Source organism: Zerene cesonia, chromosome 24, assembly GCF_012273895.1.
Source record: "Zerene cesonia ecotype Mississippi chromosome 24, Zerene_cesonia_1.1, whole genome shotgun sequence".
Classification (NCBI taxonomy): Eukaryota; Metazoa; Arthropoda; class Insecta; order Lepidoptera; family Pieridae; genus Zerene; species Zerene cesonia.
The window spans coordinates 2,244,651-2,271,733 of record NC_052125.1 but is presented as its reverse complement, the minus strand read 5'-3'; the positions used below and the strand labels follow the sequence as shown (position 1 = coordinate 2,271,733).

At 34.0% G+C, this 27,083-nt stretch overlaps 1 protein-coding gene across 2 annotated transcripts in view; it reads right to left on the bottom strand.

Moving 5' to 3' along the window:
- The window catches only part of LOC119836403 (coagulation factor VII), a 46,232-nt gene that overhangs the window by 2,458 nt on the left and 16,691 nt on the right, over positions 1-27,083 (bottom strand). Inside the window, exons 2-6 of one of the 2 annotated variants that reach the window (XM_038361713.1) lie at positions 23,728-24,300; positions 5,826-5,937; positions 4,471-4,530; positions 1,859-2,018; positions 940-1,033 (exon numbers count right to left, since the gene is read on the bottom strand). In XM_038361713.1, coding sequence (XP_038217641.1) covers positions 940-1,033; positions 1,859-2,018; positions 4,471-4,530; positions 5,826-5,937; positions 23,728-24,300 — 999 coding nt within the window. The remainder of the gene's footprint in view (positions 1-939; positions 1,034-1,858; positions 2,019-4,470; positions 4,531-5,825; positions 5,938-23,727; positions 24,301-27,083) is intronic. The other variant, XM_038361714.1, reaches the window with a different exon arrangement.

Genomic DNA, 27,083 nt, shown 5'->3' with positions numbered 1-27,083 from the left:
ACAGTCGGCAATGGAGCTGGTGGGACGCCTGTTGGTAAGCGCTACCACCGCCCATGAACATTTGTAGAGGCATAAGGTCCATTGCAGACCTTACGCCTCTACAAATGGATTGCCGACTTTTTGGGAAGGGATTTAGAAAGGATGGGTGATAGGAATAAAGGAAAGGACTGGGAAGGGTAAGGAAAAGGATATGGGCCTCCGGCTCCCCCACTCACCGAACGAAACACAGCAGAATGCTATTTCACGCCGGTCTTCTGTGGGGGTGTGGTACTTCCCCGGTGCGAGCTGGCCCAATTCGTGCCGAAGCGTGCTCGACTACCACCTACTACATTACCTACACTACCTAAGACTCTCGACTACTCGACTACATTACCTAAGCTATTAATAAAATAATATTATGGGGTATGATTCAGAATATATTGATGTGTTTTCCGTATAAACGTTATCAATATGTGATGAGGCGAATGTGGAAGGAACTGGAAGTGGGTGGAAGGGATGTGGAGGTAACGCGGAATACAATATACGTTCTTTACTCGCCTTCGAGATCTACTAACTATACTGTTACTTGGTATGTAATAGTCGAGCACTCTTCTGCACGAATTGGGCCAGCTCGCACCGGGGAAGTACCACACCCCCACAGAAAACCGACGTGAAATAGCATACTGCTGTGTTTCGTTCCGTGAGGAGGAGCCGGAGAGCCATATCCATTTCCTTATCTTTCCCAGTCCTTTCCTATATTCCTCCCGTCAATCCTTTCGTAATCCCAGTCCAATTTCAGTCGACAATTTATTTGTAGAGGCGCAAGATCTGCAATCGATTTCACGCCTCTGCAAGTGTTCATGGGCGGTGGTAGCGTTTACCATTAGGCGATCCACGAGCACCATTGCCGTCAATTTGTGTAATTCTATGATACGTTACGTAGTTTTTAACAATATTTACCTATATGTGGCATATAGTGAACACTTCTATCGAGGGTGAGCACGGCTACATCGAAACGATCAGCCTGTGGCGTGAACTTGAAAAGTGGATGGACCTGGAAATGGTTAATAATAGTTATATTTAGGAACAAATTATCTTTATGAATACAACTAGCTGCGCCCCGCGGTTTCACCCGCGTAAGACCGTATCCCGTAGGAATATCGGGATAAAATATTGCCTATATGTTATTTCAGTTGTCTAACTTTCTACGTACCGAATTTCATTGCAATCGGTTCAGCAGTCTTTGCGTGAAAGAGCAACAAACACACACACACATCTTTACAAACTTTCGCATTTATAATATTAGTAGGATAGTAGGAAGAAGAATAATAAAATGTTTGCGAGTGTCTTCTTCAAATGAATGTCGCGCTGCGATGGGATTTATTAACGGGAGTATATGAGGTCGCGGACGAATCATAACCAGCTCGTGTGGCCCATTCACTAAAGCGGCTCGACGGTGGGGTTTCGGTCGGTAGGAATCCGTCATAACCAACGGCTTTTTCCTCGAAGGCCGTGGGTATCTATGCAAGATTTTCCCACTTAAAAAAAACGGGAGTATATGAGCTTAATATAAATTATATTCCTTAAACTATATGATCCCCAACATTAAGAAATGTATGATATGCTTCAGGATATGTGCTTGAATCATGCCCACCACTGCTTAACCTCGATTTTTATTGAATGTTGATAAAATGCGGCATAAATACATCATCTCTGTATAAAACATTAAATTTTCAATTGTACCTGGTGAGTCTGTCACCACGGAAGGACAAACAGGCGGACAGGCAAGTCTTAGTAATATGGCTCTTTTTTACGACGCAAATACTACAGACTTACTGTCGTATTTATCTCATTGTGAAATCTTAGTTCCTGCACGTACCTTAATTGACCTAACTCCAAACGTATACGCAGGCAATGGCTCGGCGGCGGAGTTGATGACGTAATCGCCCAACGTCACCCGCACGTGACGCGGCTGCGCCCGCGCCACGCAGTGTCCCGCCGTGACAACGTGTCGCCGGGATATTAGAGAACCTCCACATCTGAAAATCAATCGCTTTTATGTAATATTTGATAATATGTACAATGGATATCATGCAGGGATGAAGGAATGATAGATCCGAGCAGTGGCGTAGCTATCATAGGGCCAGGTGGTGCAGTGCACCAGGGCCCCGGAGCTCAGGGGGCCCTCTAACCTCAGCTTTGAAAGAGGGGAGGAGGGCCCGATTCTTTCCCTATGCACCAGGGCCCTTGTCCCTTTAGCTACGCCACTGGATCCGAGTCGTTAACGTGTCGCCTAAAAGCGGTATTGATTCCAGTGTGAGAAAGTGACGACCTATATAGCTCTGTCTCTTTCCCACATTGGAATAAGCCTACTGTTTTAGACGCCATCGTAACCACCTTGTAGAAGAAAGAAGCCCAGTATAAAAGTATGTACTTGAAGAGAGATACGTGTAACTACTACGAATTTTATTTACTTTAAAGGTTATATATTGAATTTATTGCGTGATTAGCGTTTGTTTCTATGAAACATTTGAATGAGAGTGCCTATTTACATTGCCTTGCGGATTTCCTAACATTATTCTAGGCGGTCGATATTGGAATATACAGAATTTATAAACAAATTTGTTGGTTATTAACTAGTTAATGTAGATTCTGTTTTGTTTTCTCTATTTTGTAATAATTACACAAATTGTACAATAAATATATATATATATATATATACACGTACGCATACCTACTAATTTTTCTGCATCTCAAGACGCGTTGAAACGATATGATGAAACAATAATATGAAAAAAACTTGAGTATTTTGTTTTTAAAGAAAAATAAAATACCTAAGTTTTTCAGAATAGCAACTCCATACAATACTCTCCGTCTGACTTTGGATTTTTGAAAAATAATGTTCTAATATTTTAATGTACTAAGATTTTCCCACATATCACACCAAAACATATGTTGCCACTTATTGAACAATAATTTCCCTATATTAATTGCGATAGTTCGTTGCACTCGCGCCAAATCGTGATCATTTCACGCGTTTATTATGAGCAATTAGGTAAAGTGCCATCTAGCGTTACAACAATGCGTGCTAAACGCAACCCGTCTCATTTTACGCATCCTTGCTATTTGTTGTTGCAGTGTTGACACATTAATGGGGAAATCTTAACTGGGGCGAGATATATTATAGTAGCTATATTATCCTCACTATTTTATTCATATTCTAAATGCGAATTTGAGTTTGTTTGTTTGTTTGTGATCCTTTCACGTCGTGAAGCGATTTTTGTGTTTGTAGTAAGGTGGCTAGATGCATACTGCATAACACTTGTTTTATCGTATTGAAAGGGAATTTTCTTTGACTAGGCGGGCAATGTCGCGGGCGAAAAGCTTATTTTAATAAATATAGTATAGACATAGATATTATATTTATAGAAAACATATTCTCTACAATTAAAAAAGAAAGTTGTACCACAGATAAGATAATACTATACTAGGTTGTACCTAATACTTACCTGATATCATAACCTAAACAAAATTAATAGTAAAATGAACATGCCTCGATTGTTCACCGAATGAATTATTTATAATCTACTACTAATCATGCACGATAATGATAAATATTAAATAACGATTAACGAATTACCAGTAAATATCTGTACAAAATAGAAGAGAAATGTGCGAAAGAATATAAATGAAAGCTAGCATGCGAACATACCTAACTACGTATGTGGAGTACGACCAGTATTTGGAGTTAGACCTAATTTTTTCATACAAAAAACGAAACATTAACAACAGATAATTATGAAGTCAATTTAACTATTTCTCAATCGATTATATTATCAGTTATAAGATTTTGAAAAATAATAAAATAAAGCTGATCCGTGTATATAAAAGTGTATATAATACTCTGATAAATATTAAAAAATTTATCACTACAATATGCTATTTGGTTCGTTGCGAAAATAGGAACCAACTGAAAATGTTGCCCTATATAAGATTCTTTTTATTGGACTAAACATAGCAAAATCCGGCCTTACTCCAAAACATTGGTGACTCGTTTATTTTTTACATAAATACATGTTTTAAGAATAATTAACCAATTTTTACGAAAAGGAATCTACATTATACAAATCAGATACTATAAGATCAAATAACGAAGACACATGCACTACTTAATCTTGTAGAACTTTTAACGTAAACAAACTCTATTTTAATATAATTATTTATGTATCTAAATAGTAGATGTAATCCCACTGGCTTTTATTTAATTTTATTTGTGGACAATACATGGTTTTCTTTATATGCAAACATTTATTGCACAGAACTAAAAAAACTATGTTTAATTTTATAAAATTATTCTATATCTCTATTAATATATCCAAAATATAACACTACACGATTTATGCATTAACATTTAAAAAAAAGTTTGTTTACATTTAAAAAAGTTCCATTAATGTTCGAACGTGTGTAGTGTCGTCTCTTTCGCACATTTACCTCTCTATCCAACATTGCTTCCAACCGATTAGCTCGAATATTGACATAAGCATGTTGCATCTGTAAAATTAATGGTTTAGTAAGTTAGTCGTATAGACATTGAATATGGACTTACAATAACCTCAAACTGTCACAATTAAAATACAGGAATCAAAGTAACTGATTTCTGGTAGAGAAGTGAAAACTTCCCAGCTATTTATCACCACTGATTATTAAAAAAAGAACAGCAGGATACAGTTTATACAGGGTTGTAAAATACATTGGGTTGCTTCGGTTAAAGTATTAAGACTATTTTTATAGCGTCACTTTGTTTCAATTTGAGTGTAGTTTGACAGTTATTATCAGTCCATTTTGTGTCTATGGTTAGTGATGTTTCCTCTCAAATAATGTTGCCAGGATGAAAATTTATAGTAATTAGCAAAACACAGTGTATTGGTTTCACTGATCTTTAAAGATTAACATTTTGGAAAATATTTTTATTTTCTTCAATAATATAATCGTACACGCATTGGTTAAGTACTTCTATAAATTAACGGAGATTACACAAAAATTCTATAAATGTGTGGAATTCCCTAAAGACCATGTGTCGCAATTATGACAGTTGCGTTTTTTCGTAATTTGATCACCCAATTAAAATTAGGTCAACGATTACTTTCCATGTTTATATTTCGGGTCAAATTACCAAGTGAAACTTCAACACTTATGCGTTGCTCTTACTTTGTAACGCCAAACCACAGATAACATAATACTGAGCCAAACAAAAAAAAAAATAAGACTTCTCATTAAAAAAATCATATTAAGAAATATATAAACTCCTTGGTTTGACGTCACAAATTCTGTTTAATATTTTTTATACATTTATAAACAATAAGTGGGCTCTTCTGAAATTCTTACTATTAATTATGTTATTTAATGTGTTAGTTATTGTTACTGTGATGTCACATTTACATTTAGTTACAACTTAATATTACAGATACCTAAATTAATGTAATTATCTAATATTTATTTTAAACAAATGTCCTTGCAATAGAAATAGTAAATACTAAACTGGACGACGACGCCTTTATTAATTTCCTGTGTAATACTTAGAAAATATTATAAAAATCTTTCCAAAGGCGTAATTTCGATAAAAAAATTTCCATATACTGAAAACATTTGATGACAATAATGTATTGATTTTAAATATATTTCGAGCTGGAGGACTATGAAGTCAAGCTCTCAAGTGTTTCTATCTTAAAACAAATAATATATCAACATATTTAGTATATACGTATACGTAAATATACTTTCAAAAGCATCTTACTCTATTCTTATAATTCTAAACTAATTCTACAATTTGCGTAATACAAAATAACCTGGATGATCCTATCCTGATGTACGCCTGCCAAGGGAAGGTGCCGAAACCTGCATCATCACCGCCCACGATCCGCCGCTGCGCCGTTTGCTTCCCAACTGCTACGCCGCAACCTGGAATAATAAAACGCATATAAAAAACTGACTTAATGACTGCTTCAATCTTTTAACCTCTAGCACACACCTGGTCTCGACCCACGACTTTTGATTAAATCCGAGACCCTCACTGAACCTCCGCTATGTATAGTCTATGAATATTTCACCATGCCCCTTTTTTAGAGGTCATTGATTAAGGATCGTATGTTTCAATATTCAATATATGTGTTTTATTATCATAAACTTTCTCCGTCAAAAACATCATTAATTTTGTCGTTTTCTTTCTCACTCTCTTTGTTTTAGTCTCTTACTGTATATTCGATATAATTGAAGAGTTCACAATACGATAGAGATATTTTAAAACAACGTTTATTCTCGGATAATCGGAGTGAGGTATTTCTTCGATAATTTTTTTTCTCATATGGCAAGAACACTTCTATATGTCAGAGTCAAGTAAAAATTTGTAATTCATAACGAGTTACAGGACAGATAACGATAGCGTAATCTCTTGTCAAATGTAAAGAGAAGAAGAAAGAAAGAAGAAACTACGTGTTCATGCACCCGAGATACATATATAACCTATAGCACTCAGGGAAAAATAATTTTTCGATTCGATCCAGTGGTTCCCATGATTAGCGCGTTCAAACAAAAAATTTATAAACTCTTCAAACAGTTAGGGTCTGTTTCAGAGATTTAATAAGAACAATAGGCGCTAAGATAACAAGAGACTACGAGTCAAATAATTATATGATTACCTTTATATTCAAACTTTGTCATTTTTGGTCCTTTGACCTCCAGATCTGGCAACAAATTAGAAAAAAGCCACTCCAAAAGACCTTGCGAATTAACATTGTGACATAGCAACAATATAATGTAAATATGTTTCAGTTTCACGAGACTTTTCCGAAAGAATCGCATATCTATAAAAATCTATTTACTACTTTTACTAAAAACACCCAATAATTCAATTAACTTAATTATTGACTAATCACTTCATTGATATATTGTAATCTAGAACACTTTCACATTTTATGAAAACAAATCCTTTCAAAACATTCACGTTCTCAATCATTTAAAATAAAACATTATTAAATCGATATGGCAACAAACTGCGACGAAAGAAGGCACTGTTCTATTTTCAAAATACGGCTGAAAAAATTTCGCGCGGTTTTATGCCGTTTAAAATACCTTTAATACGTCCGTTATTTAAAACGTTGTAAAAGATACTGAAAGTGTTCATGACATAATGAACTTTACATAATTGCATGTGTAACTCTTATATGTACAGGTCTGGTAAAAACTAATCGGCCTAGCGTTAAATATTTAAACGGGCCTAGTTTAGTCTATCCGTAGTTCCTGCATTGCCTTCTATTGGCTAATAAGAAAACTACAGATATAATAACGCATGATAAAGGCAGTATCTAATTGAAAGACTATAGAAACGATAATATAATTCCCATAACAAGACTATCAGCAGACAATAATAAATATCGTTACAAATTAGACTCGTATTATGATGTCAAAGTTACATTGGCCAAATAACGTTCCATTTTCAAAATTCAAATTTTGTAATTTCGCTGGTGATCTTTGTTTTTTTTCTTTGGATAATAACCTTATTCCGACTATTCCCACTGACTCGTTTTTTTCTTCAGTAATAATTTTTATAAATATGTATAACTTACATTTTAATATATGATTGCATATGATACGAGGCTTTAGTAATATACCACGATCATGACACATTTCGTAAAAATTAAAGACCTTCACACACCATTACAATATAGATATATATTTCGCAATAGAATATAGGATAATAATCGAATAGAAAGCGCAAAAAGTATTATATTTCAATTAATTTAACACAGCTAAATCTGGAGCATGAAACGTTATTTCCTCATTTTTGACATAGTTTTGATTCGAACAATTATTTTTTATTAGTCTTTGTCTCGATTCGGGTGAGCATTTAATATCATAATAGAGTGAATAAAAAGAATGCCATAACACTTTTTGACAAAACAATGAAACGTTATTTTATTAGAAATTAAGATGACATTGTTGCATTGAGCCATTGATCTTAATATTATTTTATATAACAAATAAACAAAGAGGTTATTTTCTTAATAGACTATTGTTACCCAGTACTATTTTATGCTGATTATTAGCCTACTAATACTACTATACTACTAATATTATAAATGCGAACGTTTGTAAGGATGTGTGTGTGTTTGTTGATCTTTGACGCAAAAACTACTGAACCGATTGCAATGAAATTTGGTACGTAGACAGCTGGACAACTGGAATAACATATAGGCAACTTATTATCCCGTTATTCCTATGGGATACGAAGTGACGCGGGTGAAACCGCGGGGCGCAGCTAGTTGATATCTAAATAAGAATGAAATGTAGTACAATACCATTGTATTTAATGTTGAACAAAATTCTACACAAAAAGGTTTTACTGGTGAAGTTCAAATAAGTTTATCGCCTTTGATACTTCAAACATATGAGCTACAAATATATATCTAATCTTTAGCGGAATGAATTTTACATATAATAAAAATGTTTCTTTATAAAAGCTTCCTTATGAAATACTAGCTGTTCGCCCGTGGTACATAAAAAGCCTATTCCACTCAGTGAAATTGCAGCTTTACTCGTGAAAGAATTTTTTAAATCGGTCCAGCAGTTTTCGCGTGAAAACGTTACAAACATACAAAAGTTTCCTCATTATAATATTAGTGTATACATGTTACAAGAACATAGTGCATTGTAGTTTTGTGTAAATTCGAATACAATTTGAGTAGATATTTTGACCTTTGATCTGTACTAATATTATAAAGCTGAAGAGTTTGTTTGCTTGTTTGAACGCACTAATCTCAGGAACTACTGGTCCATTTTGAAAAGTTCTTTCAGTGTTAGAAGCCCATTTATTGAGGAAGGCTATATGCTATATATGTACCACGAGCGAAGCCGGAGCGGACCGCTACTGAACGGACAGGGAAGAGTGAGGTTAAGAAACCGGATATGTTAAGCAAATCGGATATGTTATGGGTTTTTTTACATATGTACATCAGATTAATATGGACCCTTTACTTAAGATGGTGGTGAATTTTTGAAGCTAGCTTTTAACAGCTTCGAATCATGCATACGACCTAAACAATAGCTCCTGATAATAAGGTATGCATTAAAAACGAATAATGTCAAACGTGTAACATGATGTAACAGCCACTTAAATATTGTGAAATGTCACGATGATTTCATGGTGTCTAGATATTGGGCACAATGGCGAATGCGTTGCGTGTTAGAAGATCCTATTGTTTGGAGTAATTGAAAGTTTTATGAATAAATTATATATCAATGATTCGTACTGATTGATATTTATCATATACCTAGCTTAAATGGCGATGATTGACACTGAACATGGGAAGCCGGTGTCCCAGCAGTGGGAAGATGTATGAGCTGATGATGATGATGAATGACTGTCACTGATTAATATTTATCTTATAACTAGTTTCTAGCCGACTGCCCGCGGAGTCAAAGAGAAATATAGAAAGACTCGGGGTTTTATCAACACAGTTCCCCTTCTCCTAGGATATCCAGGATAAACACTATCTTATATCCTTTCTTGGGTCCGAAAATACAATTGTACCAAATGTCATCCCAATCGGATCAGTACTGTAGGCGTAAAGAAGAGATAGACAGACATAGTACATCGCATTTATAATATTAATGGATCAATTAGTATTCTCTAGCTAACGCCACACAGCTTCGTCTGTTGTCTTCGTCCCAAAGGAATAATTTTGGTAATAACGTTAATATGGCTGCTCCGCTACTTGGTCCGCCAATACCAGGCTAGTTGGAATACATCACGTTCTTGAATGGACTATACAGAATAAAAATAATTTTCAATTCGAACCAGTAAGCTTAGAGAGAAAGAGACAGAGAGAGCAAGAAGAAACAACGAGCTAATCTAAGTACAGACAGTTCAAGTATTTCTTTCTAGTTATTTTTCATTCTTCGTAAGTCTTTTGGACAGATTACAATGAAAAAACTAATGGTCCGGTTGTTCTACAAACTGTCGCTTTAAACACAAAAAAGACAGACAAAAAGGATTTAGAAGAATAACTATTGCGTTGAGAAAAATGTCGAAATCATTGAGTTTCTATAACTAATATTGCAAATCGTTTAACACCTACGTTTGTAATTTTTAGAAACCGTAGACATCATATATAATCCTTTTTAGTAAGTTTATTGTGATTTACATAATAAGATATATGTATTTTATTTCGCAATGTTGATCTGTCGTTTCTTTTAATGTCGCAAAATTTCTCACACTCTAATCCTTCCAGATAACTATTATGAGGATAGGATATCTTTAGAATTACAAAATAAGCTTAAATATTTAAATCGTTATGTGCAATTCATAAATCGCTCCGTATACGTCACAAGCGACTTGGCCAACCATATTGGCCAACATTGGTCCAAATAATGCTGTCCAGCATTATGAGGAAACCAGGATGTCCAATTAACCAAAAGCTTGCCGACATGTGAAGCCAATTCGCAGTTGGCAGTTGGCCAGCGTGTTGTATTACTAAACCCACAAGGGATTGCAATAAATATGGGCTAACTAGCTGTGTCATGCTTTATCCACGGACGAACCCACGCGCAAAAGGAAGTATTTCCATAGCGTATGTGTTATTCTAGTACAAAAGCTCCATCACTGCCGTGTATCATCAAAATCTATACAGTGGTTTTCGCGTGAAAATCTAACAAACATGCAGTCTTACAAAATTTCAGGCTTGATATAGTAGTAGGACTATTAAGATAGTGATATTACTAAAAAATATTACCTAATCCTACATTACAATTAAGTCTCAACATGGCGTCTGACCACACATAGAAAAACTCGTCTAAAAATGCAAACGATGCCTTGCTTGTCTATTGCATAACGTAGAGAGTTGTGTGCATTCTAATGGCACAAAACTGTGTCAAATAATCGTTATTTATATATTCTAGACGGCCGATGAGTGTCCTTGAAGTGACCTTGATTATTCTTATTATAATTAGTTACCTGATTGATATATTGTAATACACACACTTCACATAGATCATATTCAATGTGGACAATCATACGACAATAATATGATGTTTGGTGAAAGATTAACACACAAAACAAAACAAACATACATACATACAACACCACATTCATAAATAGGCACATGCATACATTTTTATCTATTTTACAACCTTTATACGCTTTCTAAATTAAATAAACTTAATCCCCAAAATAAAGGCCTCCAAACCAGATATCTTTTTAAAAACAATAACATTTTTTTTGTAAAATCTAAAACCGTAGTATTATCAACAAAAATTACTTCAGTACTCAAGTATATCTAATTATAAACTACTAGCTGTTCGCCCCGGTTTCGCCCGTGGTACATATGCCTATGTCAGTCAGTGGAGCAGCAGCTTTCTAATGGTGTTTTTTTTAAATCGACCCAGTGGCCTTTTTGAGAAAACGTTACAAACATACAAAAATACAACAAAACCTCTAATATTAGTGAAGATAACTAAACGTGGTTAGTTACCGTTAACGTGAAAAGTAATTGATGACAAAAACGACTTGCAATCCTCGGCCTAGCAAATAAGTTATTCTGAAAGTTTCCTTTATCAAAAATCGGGAAAAATATCTCACACTAGTAACGTACAATTTCATCACACATTTTCCAATAAAAACTCAATTCAATTCAATTTTATTTTATGAATGGCAGTGCTGTGTTGCCACAATTTTGCCAATGTCACGTTGTGGATAGTTTTACATCTCATGAGATTTATAAGAGGCCCAAAAGTATCTGTCAAGCGCAGATATCTACAACACAAAAATGAAACACACAATATATAGAAATTACCAAACCCCTAAATTTATAAAATCACTAGCTGACCCGACAGACGTTCTGTCATCGCGCGAGCTGTCAAATGCTGTGAAGGTTAAATACCTCTTCATTTTACTTATTTTTGTTGATTTTATCGCAAAATTTTCTTTCATAAGAACAAATCGCCTAACTATAAACACAAAATTGCAACCGGTATAGCCGTGCGTGATGTCGTCACCACGTATATCCTACTAATATTATAAATGCGAAAGTTTCTAAGGATGTGTGTATTTTTTGCTATTTCACGCAAAAACTACTGAACCAATTGGAATGAAATTTGGTACGTACACAGCAGGATAACTGGAATAACATATAGGCAACTTTTTATCCCGATATTCCAACGGGATACGGACTTACGCGGGTGAAACCGCGGGGCGCAGCTATTAAACTATACGTAAATATGGATTGATTTATATTTACCGATAAGCCTTTTCCCCAAAGGGTTTACCGCAACTGTCACTGTATTATCGGCCACTTATCAGTGACAATAACAATAACAAACTCATTCTGCCTCATTGCTATTCGCGACGATCGATTGGCACACTTAAACCTCTTTGGGCATGTGATACGCATCCACGTGTTAGGTAATGTTTGTAACATTATGTCACGGGTGAAAGTCGCTGGCCAAGATTTCGTTACGTGGTTCTGGCGCCGCCTTATCGCAGATACTCGTATGGTTACGGATTTATCTTAGAATTGTAGGTTTTGTGCTAGTTGTAAGTTTCAGCACGTTAAACGGCTCCGATCAAGGCTAGAAAAATTACATAATTAGTCATGAACCTAATCCAATAAACCGAAAATCATTTAATTTAGGCGTTCTTGATTTAAACGTGATTTGACTAACACGATTGTTTTATGTGTAGACATACGAGTTTTTCTCCCGTGCCTTCGCCCGCGTAGTTAAAGGGAAATTTAACAGGAAGATGCTTCATTGCGATAAATAGCCTATGTCACTCTTTAGTCTCCCAGTATCTATTTATCTCGTACGTAACATTCGAATGAAATTAATTAAAACACGTGGAAGCCGGTGAATGCATGAATAGTATTATTGTAAAAGGAAGAGTACCACAGATAATACATAATTGTCAAAGATCATTGTCAATGTCTTTTGTATCCTACTAATATTATAACTGCGAAAGTTTGTAAGGATGTGTGTGTGTGTTTGTTGCTCTTTCACGCAAAAACTACTGAACCGATTGCAATGACATTTGTTACGTAGATAGCTGGACAACTGGAATAACAAATATAGTGAAGTCCCGTGTCCCCTAGTGGGGTGTGGGGCAGATGATGTACATCCGTTTCACTGATCGATTTTCTTTAGGGACAAGTAGGTGATCAGCCTTCTGTGTCCTGCCAGACCGAGACATTTTTTTTGTGCGTCCCCACCGGGAATTGAACCCAGGACCCCTCGGTTCTACGCTCACGCGTTAACCACTGTACCAAGGAGGCGATCAATAAGGAAAGGAATAACAAATAGGCACCTTTTTATCCCGAAACTCCTACGGAAGACGGACTTACGGTAAATAAAGGCACTTTCACGCAGGTAAAGCCACTCACATTAACTAGTATTATAGATATAATATTTAATCATATTTTTGTCATAATTACTCACTGAACTTCCGATGCGGGTTTTTTTTATTTCCTTGTATTCCGTTTCTAGGTCAGTGTGCTATGTGTACACGTTATGCAATATCGTTGTGTGCGTATTTATATATTCAGTTAATATATACATTTACCGTTTTAAGAAAATTATCAGCTAAATATCTTTAATAATTTTCAAAGGTCTTATATTTATGAATATAAAATTCTCGTGTTACAATATTTGTTATAATAATACTCCGAAACGGCTGGACCGATTATCATGAATTGTATGCATATCGGATAGGTCTGAGAATCGGCCATCATATATTTTTCATATCCCTTAATGATAGGAATAAGGCCGAACATCGTATGCTGGGTCAGCTAGTAATATTATAATGAGGAAACTTTTGTATTTTTGTATGTTTGTAACGTTTCTACGCAAAAACCACTGGACCGATTTAAAACTCTTTCACCATTAGGAAGCTGCAACTTAACTAAGTGACATGGTATATATAAGACTATATATGTACCACAGGCGAACAGCTAGTAAACAATACAATTCAAATATCGTTACTGATAAATTTCCAAAAAAAAAAATAGTATACACTTGAAACACGACAGAAATAACTCGAATTAAATCATAAATCTTCCCATACAGTGAAATTAAATCTTATAAACTCTCCCAGTTTCTTCTCGAATATTCTAAAATGCCTTATAGTCATAAAATTCGACAGGCATTATAAGAATGCGTTCACAACGTTGCAATGCGACCAAACGGATCCAAAAAAACTTTCGTTTCTCGTGTCATTATTGAAATATTCATACCAGCTATTGTTCAAAATATACAATGGTTGCGTAAATATATCATTATGTGGGAGAAATTGGAGTGAGATGGAGATTTTATCCCTAACACAATAAAATATCCTACTATCCTACTAATATTATAAATACGAAAGTGTGTAAGGATGTGTGTGTATTTGTTGCTCTTTCACGCAAAAACTACAGAACCGATGACAATTAAATTTGGTACGTAGACAGCTGGACAACTAGTCTGACTGTAGACTGATAGTCTTATGGGATACGGACAACTTACTAGTAGTTTATTTTATTTTATTTTATTTTATTTTATTTTTATTGGTTTCCAAACAACTTATACACTAATACAAGAGCAGCAGTAATAATGTACATCAAATATTGTTCTGTGTATAAATCTATTCTATGGATACACAATACTATCTAGTGCGCAAGATTAACTTACCGAAAAAAATTTATCTAAACAGAAAAAAAAAAGATTACAACAAAAACATACAGAAACTAAATTATCAGAGAAAAGTGCGGCTTAGGTGCTACGCAGAGCAGCAAGGACTAATTAAAAGGAGTTTAATAAAAAAACACACTTATAGATTTGCTAAATTGTCTCACACATTCATATTCTATACGCAAGAAATATATATAATCCTGACGATCCCTAAAAGATAAAGTCGTGAAATTATTTTAAAGTCTTCGATTTTTTATAAATTTACAAATTTTGAATTAAATTTGTTGATTAAAGTGGGTCCATATCGAGTCTAAAAGAGTCGATCTACATAATATGAGTGAAGCTAACTAACTCTGTCTGTAATCGTATTCACGCCTAAACTAGTGGATTAATTGCGATAAATTTTTGAACATTTATAGTTTGAGATCCTAGAAAGAACAGTGGATAGTTCTAACCCCGAAATTCCCGCGGGAACATTAACTACATGGGGTACCGGACTGGTGATTTTTTCCTCTACTACGTAGGCGAAGCACCGGACGTAAGTTTCTTATTCCAGATGAATAAATATTATATTTATTATATTGTAATTTTCTTTGTTGGTTTTGCGTGTTTATTACGCTAAATTAATGAGTCATTTCCTGTAAGGATGTGTCAATTAGCAAGCCAATAAGACGGATTGAATGTATAGAAATTTAGTTTTTTGCGTAATAATAGTATTAGATAGTCTATATCAAAAGGAACACAGTAAGTTGAAAATCTAACAATTGTGTATTCACTACATAGTATAAAACAAAGTCGCTTTCTCTGTCCCTATGTCCCCATGTATGCTTAAATCTTTAAAACTACGCAACGGGTTTTGACGGTTTTTTTATAGATAGAGTGGTTCAAGAGGAATATTTATATGTATAATATATGTATATTGAACAACTCAAAATCAACACGTGCGAAGCCGCGGGCAAAAGCTAGTATATCAATATAAGTATGATGCCAAAACATTCCTCACACCAGCATGAGTTAGAGAGAAAGTTTCTGTAACACTGGTCTTCAGTGATTTTTTTTATTCAAACCATATATACTTGACCCAATTTTATGCTTAATTTTTATTTTTATAGAATTGAAATGCTTTATAAAATAATATTATGCTTTTAAAATTAATGGTCTGTGCAGTTACACAGAGGATTTTATTATAAAAAGCCATATTATTGAGATGCCATATGCCAGGACTACATCTATTTAAGACGGTTTTTGAGATTTAATCATCAAAACTGGGCCTAATCTAAAATCCCTGGCTAAATGGGCTATCTAACACTGAAAGAATTTTTCAAATCGGACCAGTAGTTCCTGAGGTTAGTGCGTTCCAACAAGCAAACAAACAAGCTCTTCAGCTTTATAATATTAGTATAGATAAATTGTAATGAGATGTTATATAATGTACAACATAATAGATAATAATTAATGTTATTGGTATAAAGTAAATTATAAATAAACAAATAAATAAAAATGCAATCGCTTTAAAAAGCTCCTTCTATTTTCAAATTAATTCAAAATCTACTTAAACACCAATAGCATAGGAAGAAAAATTTCTAGTAAAAGTTACATTATGGAAACTATGTAATAATGAGTTATTAATGATAGTGTAATTTGCCCTTGGTTCACTCGTTATTTCGTAAAGCGGATGTAAAGACATCGCCTGCATACTGATTGGCTTAAGCTTTGGGAGACGGTGAATATAAAATGTTAAATGATATGAATTATTGCTATTCCTAATCCTACTAATCCTACTAATATTATAAATGCGAAAGTTTGTAAGGAAATGTGTGTGTTTGTTGCTCTTTCACGTAAAAACTACTGAATCGATTGCAATGAAATTTGGTACGTAGATAGCAGAACAACTGGAATAACATTTAGGCAACTTTTTATACCGATATTCCTACGGGATAAGGATTTACGCGGGTGAAACCGCGGGGCGCAGCTAATATCATTATAAATGCGAGATTTTTTATAGAATAGTAGCTGTTGTAATATATTTTCATAATACACACTTTCATCCCCTAGTTTATCTATTTGGGGGTAGAACTTATCAAAATCTTGCCAAATTTCAGCCCGATCCGTCCGGTGGTTTGGGCTGTGCGTTTATAGATCACGCTGTCAGTCAGTCAGTTACCTTTGAGTTTTATATATATATAGATTATGTAATAGTCTAAAAGTTTTTAGCATTATGTTCGTAAATAAATCGCCATTAATGGTGGATTCATTTAGACGTTATTTAAAATAGTTTAAAACTATTTTGATATTTATTATATTCGAGACCATGCCATGAGACGATTCGATGCCATTATTAACTGTGTAAGGTCTCATGAACCGTGATAGTCGGAAATTGCAATGACATATCTCTGTTGCCGCATTGCAAGTCGCAAATTGGATGGGTGACTAATTTTACTGCCATTGAACTTTGATGTCGCGAGTCCGACTCGCACTTGATCGATTTTACTGTCAATGTCAAACTACACACGTGGCCGTTATTTTTTATTTTTTTTTATCTATAATAGGGCAGCGCATGACCACGATCTCGCCTAATAGCTTTCCTAGAAGGTACCTGTTCATTCTACCCTTGTTTTATTTCTTTTATTGATGTGAAACATCTATAGCCGCACGTAAAACAGATATCTGGCGTGGCGACGCATGCCGTGGCGACGCGTCGCCACGCTAAATGATAGTGTATAATATATACAGTCTATATGCAGTAGTGTGTACGGTGTAATATTTTATTTTATCATTATGACATGTTTAGTTCCTATCACAGTCTATTCTTTGCAAATTAATTTTAGAAAATAATGTCGATGTTTCACATCTGCCAGGCGTCCCGTGACGGCTCACATTTTTTTTCGTTTACAATTTTATAAAACTACCCGCTATCATTTGTAACTTGGACCACACGACGATCGCGTGGTTTCCGCGATCGTCTTCCGCTGCGATCCTTTCACTATTTACTTATGCATTAACTTAACAGTCGATAGCGTTTACAATAAGTCACTTTGCTTGGCACCAACTTAGTTATTGGCTTGGCCGTCATTAATTTTGTCCGATTACTGTTATTTGGAACTGCTTGATTGAAGATAAATAATGTAGAGCTGTGATAATGGGAAAGTAACAGTAAGTTTGTTACGATTTTCGTATAAACTGTTGAATCGATTTTGATGTATTTTGGCGTGTATAGAGGCTGGCTATATGCGAAGTGAGGCATTTTAAAGTTGGATGTATGTAAAATCTACTAATATCTCTGTGTCAAAATAAATGTTATTCTTTCTTTCTTTCTAATAATCACTAAAATAAACTAGCTTTTCGCCCCGGTTCGCCCGTGGTACATTTATAGCTATGATACTCAGTGAACTATTTAATAGTAATAGAATTTTTGAAATTGTTCCACTAGTTTTAGTTTGAAAACATTACAAACATTCTTACATACAAATCTATACCTTCTTTAAGTAAATATTAAGTATAGTATTTTCTTGTGTTTGATTTTACTCGGGTATTATAACATTTAGAAATTAAATACTTTTTAACGGATTTTAAACGCGATTTATTCATTATATTATTAACCTGACGTTTCGAACACTTTACAGCGAGCGTGGTCACGGGGAGATTGGTTAATAATATAATGAATAAATCGCGTAAATCCGTTAAAAAGCGTTTAATTTCTAAATATATTAAGTATAGATGAACGCTAATCTCGCAGCGCTAATCTCAGGAACTATCGGTTTCGAATCGAAAAAGTCATTTGTGCTGAATAGTCATTATATATAGGAACGCTTTAGCTATATAACATCATGTAGGATGTGTGTAAAACCACTGGGCACAGCTAGTTCTATTCTATGAAAAACAGTCTATACTAAATAATGCAACATCGGAAGTTAAATTGGACATTAATTTATTATTATATTATACACAGCACAAATGCAGAAAAAACCGCATACAATCTTTAAAAAGTAAATCGATACATTGAAAGTGGATGCATCAGTGTGCTTGCGCAATGTTGCTTTATCAATGTTAACACTGTTACCTAACGAGATAATGTTGCCAGCACTTCCGTATTTCGCAATAAATGTTCTCCAATTATTATAATATGAACGCGCCTATTCCGTTTATATTTATGATTTGTTTTATCGTTATTTCATTGAGGCAATTATAGGGCTTCGGCAACTCCGACTCCTAAACTACTAAATCGATTTTAGTGAAATTTGCACACCATGTTTAGTTTAATTAAAATTAAAACACAATTACCTACGATACATGACTACTCAGACGAAGCCGGCGTGCAGCTAGCTAATATATAAACTTATGAGGAACTCGAATGTCAGGTAATTACCTGATTCGTGTAGGCGAGCGAGTGAGATATAATCTGTTGTATGCGTGAGAGTAACAGAAAAACTAATTAGCTTACCTTATTACAATACAATATATCCACGTTTTCGTTTACTTATATTACAACCTTATAAAAGGAAATAAAAAAAAAAAACAAACAATATTCAGATACACTATATATTAAAAAATATACCACATATATGTCTACAAATCCTTTCTTCATATATCCGATTAGTTCCGAAGTAGATATTACTATAAATATGATTGATAATACGGGCATTTCAATTATTTACTGTCGTCCCTGACCATCGCTAATTCTATGAACCGTTGCCGATCGGAAAATTTTCCCCGCCAAAACGCGTGACGTATACATGACATATGTCACTGTCAAATCGACAGCGCCAATTCGTCACAGTCTATTAGTAATGTCAAAGTGTGCACTTTTTCATTTTTTGTTTGTGCTTTTTCTTATGTAAGAAAGGAAAGTTTATTTGGAATGTTAGATGCATAAATATGTGGGTTACGAGGTATTTTTCCGTAGCAATATTGAACAAACATTATAATCTATGGAACTATTTCGACACAAATTCAATCATATGATTTTTTTATTTTGTTATTATTTATTACAATAATATGCCTCCTTATTTATAGTTATTTGTGAATTTGTGAATGGGCAAAAAAGAAGCATAAAAATTGCTGCGAATGAATTTGAAAACAACATAACAATTGGAAACATAAATATTCAATTATTATAATTCGTTGTTTGCTTATTTATAGAAACAAGTACCTTCCTTTCAATTTTTCTAATTTAACGCTTAATGGTTAAGATTATTACACAACAAGATACACATAAACAAGATTATTATGTAGTTCTGTATATACAATTTGTGTAAGATGATACACGGATGTCGCATGCTACTTAAAAATCTATTAAGCACTATATTAGTAATACTATTGTTTGACAAATATAGGATTATGATGAGTCAAGCTCCGTTATTGCGATATCTTTGGAAAATACGGCACACAATCTATTTAATTAAACATTACGCCATGGCTTACAATGACCTAGATTTTTGGGGAATACATGTATATTTGCAATAGCTTTGAATATTTCTTGAAATTATGAATAAATTGTGCGTTTGGGGAATTTTAATTGATATTTATTGAACAGATTTAGTTCAAGGTACCTAGAAGCTATGCTACATGTCTGATGGGTTTCCATGAAAGCTTGAATCAAATAGTTGAAGGCAATCATTGACTGATTTTATTTTTTTCTAAGATCGACCCCCAGATATATTCAAACTGGGGATTAAATTTTATATTAATTCAACCGACTTCAAAAAAGGAGGAAGTTATCAATTCCGTATTTCGACCGGGTGATATTATTTTATTTGATAACCTAAGAACTTCTACTTTTTTGAATAGTTAGTCTCGTGCGTAAACAGTGCAATTTAAATTTAGAAAGCGTACCACTAAACGTGTGTCATAAATACCGAATAGGAATTTTTTTTTTATGTGAAGGTCGTATATGGTATCATAGTATTATATTATCTGTGGCGGTATTTAAAAAGCTTTGCTATTTAATAATTTCTACCTATGATATACTGGCCTATCTATCTGCGTTCTAAATTTCATTCAATACAAACAGGCCTTTATACATGTTATTTTTATTTATTATTATTACTAGCTTACAGCCGCGGCTACACAAGTATAATTCATTTCGAACCATCAATTTCTGATAAAATCGCGTACAAACAAACAAATTCAGCTTCATACGAAAAGTAATATACACGTACTATGTTTTTATTTATTTTTATGCATCACTATATGAACAACCCACCTACACGTAAATGTATTTTATGTGATTATATCCACCTACAAGAACTACTCATAAGTATTTTAACATTTAAGAGTTAAGCTTTTACAAGATGTTTTTAAAATAATTTAAGGGGACTCCGTTAGCAGTAGTCGTGACGGATTAAGGATTAATGTACACTTGCGATTTATAGTCATTATATTAATATACTAAAAGACGATTCTGATTAAGATTTATGCGAATATTACGATAAATATGGATTCAAATGTTTAAACTATGTTATGATGATTCAAAAGAAGTATAATGGAATTAATAAATGTTTGAGTTTGAGTTTGAATAACTAAGGTAATATAAGGTTAAATAGAGTCGTTATTAAAAGGGATACAATTTTTTATTCGGACGATACATTTTTTTTGGTGAATGGTGCATTTCAAAAAATTTATATTATACTAATGATCACTGCGGCTTTGCCCGTGGTACGTTAATACTTTACATAAAAACTATTCTTTTGCATTATTAAAAATGGTAAAAAAAGTCGAACTTAGTCGAGTCGTTATTGAGTTTTATACTTAGCAACACATTTGACGATTCCTTTTTATTTATACTGATTGATTATATATGTATTAGTAAATAGATACGAATAATACAAATATCACATAGGCCTACAAACAGTGCCCTGTAAAACTGAGCCTTATCGTAAAACAAAACAATTATGAGTTAAGAAGTCACAGAAACAAATACAGGCATTTAATCGTTTCATAATTATTCGGCTACATTATTTAAAACTCTTACAATAAGTACTGTTCTTCATGTTATATAATTGAACACTCATTTCTTTTGGTTAAGTAATCCTATTTTATATATATCCCATTCTTTCGTCTTCTTATTCTGTAGAATATTATGTACATATTACATATAAAGAAGAAATTAAAATACAAAATTAATATTATTTTAAAAGAGCAACTACCGAGTTTCTTGCCGGCTCTTCTCTGTAGAAAACTGCTTTCCGAACCGGTGGTAAATGTTAAAACTATGTTATGACGTTTTACAGTGTTTTTATAAGAACTCTAATTGAATAAATAAATGTTTGAGTTCGAGTTCAAAGCAACTAAGGTTCGTTTAACACTGAAGCTGAAAAAAGACGTCCGACTTTTAAGCGACTTAAGTCGCAGCGACAAAAAGTCGTGCGTGTAGAGTATCGCCTACCACACGTCACGCACTGGCGCCAGTGAAAGTGTAGTTACACAATCATGTAAATGATTCACCTTGAAGATTTTGGGATAAAATCTACTTTTTTATACAATTAACACAAATTTCTTGCGAACAAAGCACACGGATGTGTTTATGTTATTAAAATCGTAAATGTGCATTTTTATTAGAAACAGTTTTTTAAACAAATTAATAAAAGTCGGTTATCAGAAACTTAAGTGAATACTTTCCGTCTATCCTACTAATCCTACTTCCTACTAATATTATAAATGCGAAAGTTTGTAAGGATATGTGTGTGTTTGTTGCAATGAAACTTGGTACGTAGATAGCTGGACAACTGGAATAGGATATAGACAACTTTTTATTCCGATATTCCTACGGGATACGGATTTACGCGGGTGAAACCGCGGGGCGCAGCTAGTAGCTTATAAAACTGTTGGAATCGGTGAAGGAAAAAGGGCGTGATGAAACCGACATGTGACATCTACCAACATGCAGCGTCCCAACCTAAACCTTTATAGACTGCCTGCGGTGGGGACAAAAATGAGCTGATGATGATGATGATGATGATGATGTAGCTATATTACAGACAGTTAATTCTGATAAATTGATGATATTTATTATTGCCATGTGATTTAATCAAAAACTTTATATTGTTTTAAGAACAAATAATAATGAGTGCTACAGAGCAGTAAAAAATAACTTAAAAAATTATAATAATTTATGCATTAGATGAATAAAAAATTAAACAAAGGCTCAAAGACACGTTGGGAAGAGCACAGATAATAAATATGAATAAAAAATCCACTTACCTGAAGCCTGCAGAAGCATGCAAAGAAAAGCATATTTATTAGTACTGTAAGTAAATATAATAAATAAATAGATGTGAGGAAGCAAGACATAGTTAGAAGAGCTAGAAAGAGAACAATATATATACATTGTACCTGATAATAGATTTGTACCTGATCAATAGAATACCTGGAATACATCTGGAACTTTCCTACCTATGTCTTGCCACACGACCACACCTGAGCTCTGTTAGTCCGTTAGGTCCCAAATCTAGGTATCAGTCACACCGTTGCGTAATTCAGTTTAAAAAAATGTCACGTTTCTCATACCTTAGTGTTTTTTTTATAAGATAAGTATTAAATTTACGATGTTTAAAATTAAATCTTAGCACTTTAATCATAGGTCATAATTTTAAATGAACTATTAGATAACACAAGAGAAATTCGTTAAGTGCACAAATGTCAGCTAGGAAGCAATTTAGGTCCCCAACAAGAATCATAAACGCTACGAGATTACTTTAAGACATCCTCAGAAGCAGGAACTTCAATATTAAATTCGTATTAATTGCGTTTCTCTGTAAACTTTTACTTTCACACGTATTAATATATATTTACAAAATAAATACAACACAGACTCACAAAAATTTTACATATTTGTATTGTATCGAGTATGCGATAAATTGTTCATAGAATTGGACCGTCTGTATTTACAAAATAAATTTTTAATTAAAAAAAAATGTCAATTATTAATGTATATTTTTTTATTGATGGAAATATTTGAATTCAAAAAAAGAACCATAGACAATATCATCGTTGTTACGCAACAGTGTGACATACATCCAACTGAATGAATCGTTGACTTACTCTCGTCATTTATAACGGGACCATAACTGAATCCTTCGAAAGGCGATTCGATACTGTTCGAGTCTTGCACTCCGAGGATACCGGACTTTGCTACTCTGTGGCAACAGCTCTTTAGTAAACCACCGCAAGAACCTTCTAGAAGCCCGCCTTTCATCCAACAGGATAGGAAGAACTCACAAGTCCCTCCTTGCGGACAAACGTCCTCATACTTTCTGTCCTTCTCTGGTATATCTGTCACGGATTCTATTATTTTAGTATCACTTGTTATACTATCTAAATTCCTCCCTTGTCTATAACTATTTGTACTCTGTGGCACGCTTTTTGTACTAGCAACGTCTTTGAATATCTGATGTATTTTCGTTATCTGTGCATCGGATATTGGCTTGAACTCTGGCACTTCTTGCGTCGAGTTCGGATACTCGTAAGAAATTCTTTTTATATATGGCAGCTTCGTTTCCATTTGTACGAACATTGGTTTTTGTAGTTTAAATGGTATTTTTTGTACGTAAAATGTTTTCGTTTTGAACTCCATTCGTTTGTAAATTTTCTGAGCTCGATGTGGGTCGTTGGCATCTGTTTGAATTAAGAAAAAAAGATGATTGAATTTTATGTTCGATATTTTAGGCATGAAAGTGATTAAAAGATGACACCATCACCGAATGAGACCAATTGATATATATACAATTAAATTTTAAGCTTAATGGAATAAAATTTTAAAATTTTATATACATAATTTTAAATATTAAATCCCTACTAATACCATAAATGCGGTAACTCCGTCTGACTGTTTATGTCCTTATTAATGAACCGATTTAGACAAAATTTGGTGCAGTTTAATTTGGTGTTATCTCAGAAAGCCCACGTGAACAAACTTGCGAACTTTCCTTAGACTACGCGGACGAAGCCACGGGCGCAAACCTAGTAGTAAAAAAAAACAATGACAAGATAAAACAATAAAACCGTGTAATAATTGTGTGTTCCACAGTACCGGCAAAATATCCTATACTACTATTATTACAAATGCGAAAGTTTGTAAGGATGTGTGTGTGTGTTTGTTACTCTTCCACGCAAAAACTACTGAACCAATTGCAATGAAATTTGGAACGTAGATAGCTGGGCAACTATAATACCATATAGGCATATTTTTATCCCGATATTCCTACGGGATACGGACTTACGCGGGTGAAACCGCAGGGCGCAGCTAGTATGCCATAAGATTACGTTTTCATCGTCACCTAACCACCAAAAGGGTTATAAGTTATTTCAAAATCTTACAATATGTGATGGCAGTATCTCTAAATAAATAAAAAATGTTACAAAATATTACTCACTGATGATGTATTTATTTGTCGATAATTGAAAAAGTATTTCAAAGCGAGATTTAATGCATTATAAAGTGAAGTCCCGTGTCCTCTAGTGGGGTATGGGGCAGATGATGAACATCTGTTTCACTGATCGATTTTCTTTATGGACAAGTAGGTGATAAGCCTTCTGTGTCCTGCCAGACCGAGACATTTTTTTTTTGTGCGACCCCACCGGGAATTGAACCCAGGACCCCTCGGTTCTACGCTCACGCGTTAACCACTGTACCAAGGAGACGGTCATGAGGTTGTAAACATTTTTTTAAATAATTTGTGAGCAACTTAACAAAACTCTTGATCAAATTATATTAAACTATATTTAAGAAATTGAAGTCTTGATAAATGTCTATGTGGAATCTGAACACCGCGTGTTAGTTAGTATAAAAAAAAATGTATTCTTAATTGAGTATGTACATTAAAAAAAATAACTAAGTAAGGGATTAGTTAGCATAAGACTTATTCTGCGAAAGTATTGCCATCCTCAAAAAAAAAAATGCAATAGCATTATCTGTGGTCAATAGACCAAAAGTTTCCACAGGCGATAGCACGTAAGACAAACCTTCACCAATGGACTAGACAGTCTCGTGCATAATAGGACGAAATTATCGATAGTAGAGACGAACGCTAAACGAATTGTGCAATCGTCAGTACTTTTCTCGGCCGGTAAGTGGGCCTGTAGCGTCGGCAAATTACGCATTGCAATTTTTATTGTGCCTACATTATATTTGTATAATTTGGACGCGTAAAATTTATTATAGTTTCATATAGATAATGTGAAACATTCATTTACCTAATAAAATACATAGTTAAAAAACAAAAAACACGATTTAATGATAAATTCAAATAAATTCTCTCAGTTAATACGTAAGGAAATTATTATAGGCTGGCGATTTTTATAAGGATAATAAGATAAAGACATTGTATTGTCACCGATCCGTGATAAGTGTACAAAGTTTGAATTAACTCTGTCCTTTTACAGTGGGTCAAAATTAAGTCTCGAAGAGTCCGTTATATGCAAATACTACATACTAATTCAGGCGGAGCTAATAAAAGCTTATTTTAAAGGAATTTATTAGAAATATCATAAGAATACAAACGGTTTAAGTCGTGACAAAATATAATTATTTTTGACATGATGTGTTCACTTTTTATTTATAATACTTTATTACACAAACTTGTACAGAAACAACAAGTAAAACAATAAACAAATCAAAAAAGGACCTTTTTGCTAAACAACAACCTCCGTTAGTGATAAGTAATTGATTGAAAGATACAGAATGATAGACGTATTTGAATCCTACTGTCCTACTAATCCTACTATTCTATCCTATTAATCTTATAAATGGGAAAGTTTGTAAGGATGTGTGTATGTTTGTTGCTGTTTCTACTGAACCGATTGCAACGAAATTTGGTACGTAGACACCTGGACAACTGGGATAGCATATAAGCAACTTTTTATCCTTTTTTCCTACGGGATAGGGACTTACGCGGGTGAAACCGCGGGGCGCAGCTAGTACCTCATAAACGATCTGGTTGGGTGTCAATGAGGTACAATCAGGGCAATACAATGTCCAAATACATTCCCACTTCTCATCAACTTTCCACTCTTCTTGAAATAATAAGATACACGCCCATACAGATCTTATATCTACTTGGATTAACTTACGAAATAGCCTGACACTGTATAGAATGAAACCAAGTCGCTTTTTGCCGTCTGCGTGCCTGTAGATTTTGATGGGGTTTTTTTTATAGATAGAGTGATTCAAGAGGAGGTTTATATGTATATCACATGCATAGTTGCACCTGTGCGAAGCCGGGGCTTGTCGCTAGCAACTAATATTTGTTCTTTGTCAAATTACACAGATTCAAGTAAAAGTTTTATAAGTAAATCAGCTGCACGTCCAGATTCGGCCCGAGTAGACATATACTTAGTCTGGCCATAAATACTGTTACACTTAATTATAAAAAAATATTACATTTGAATTTCGAATCTGT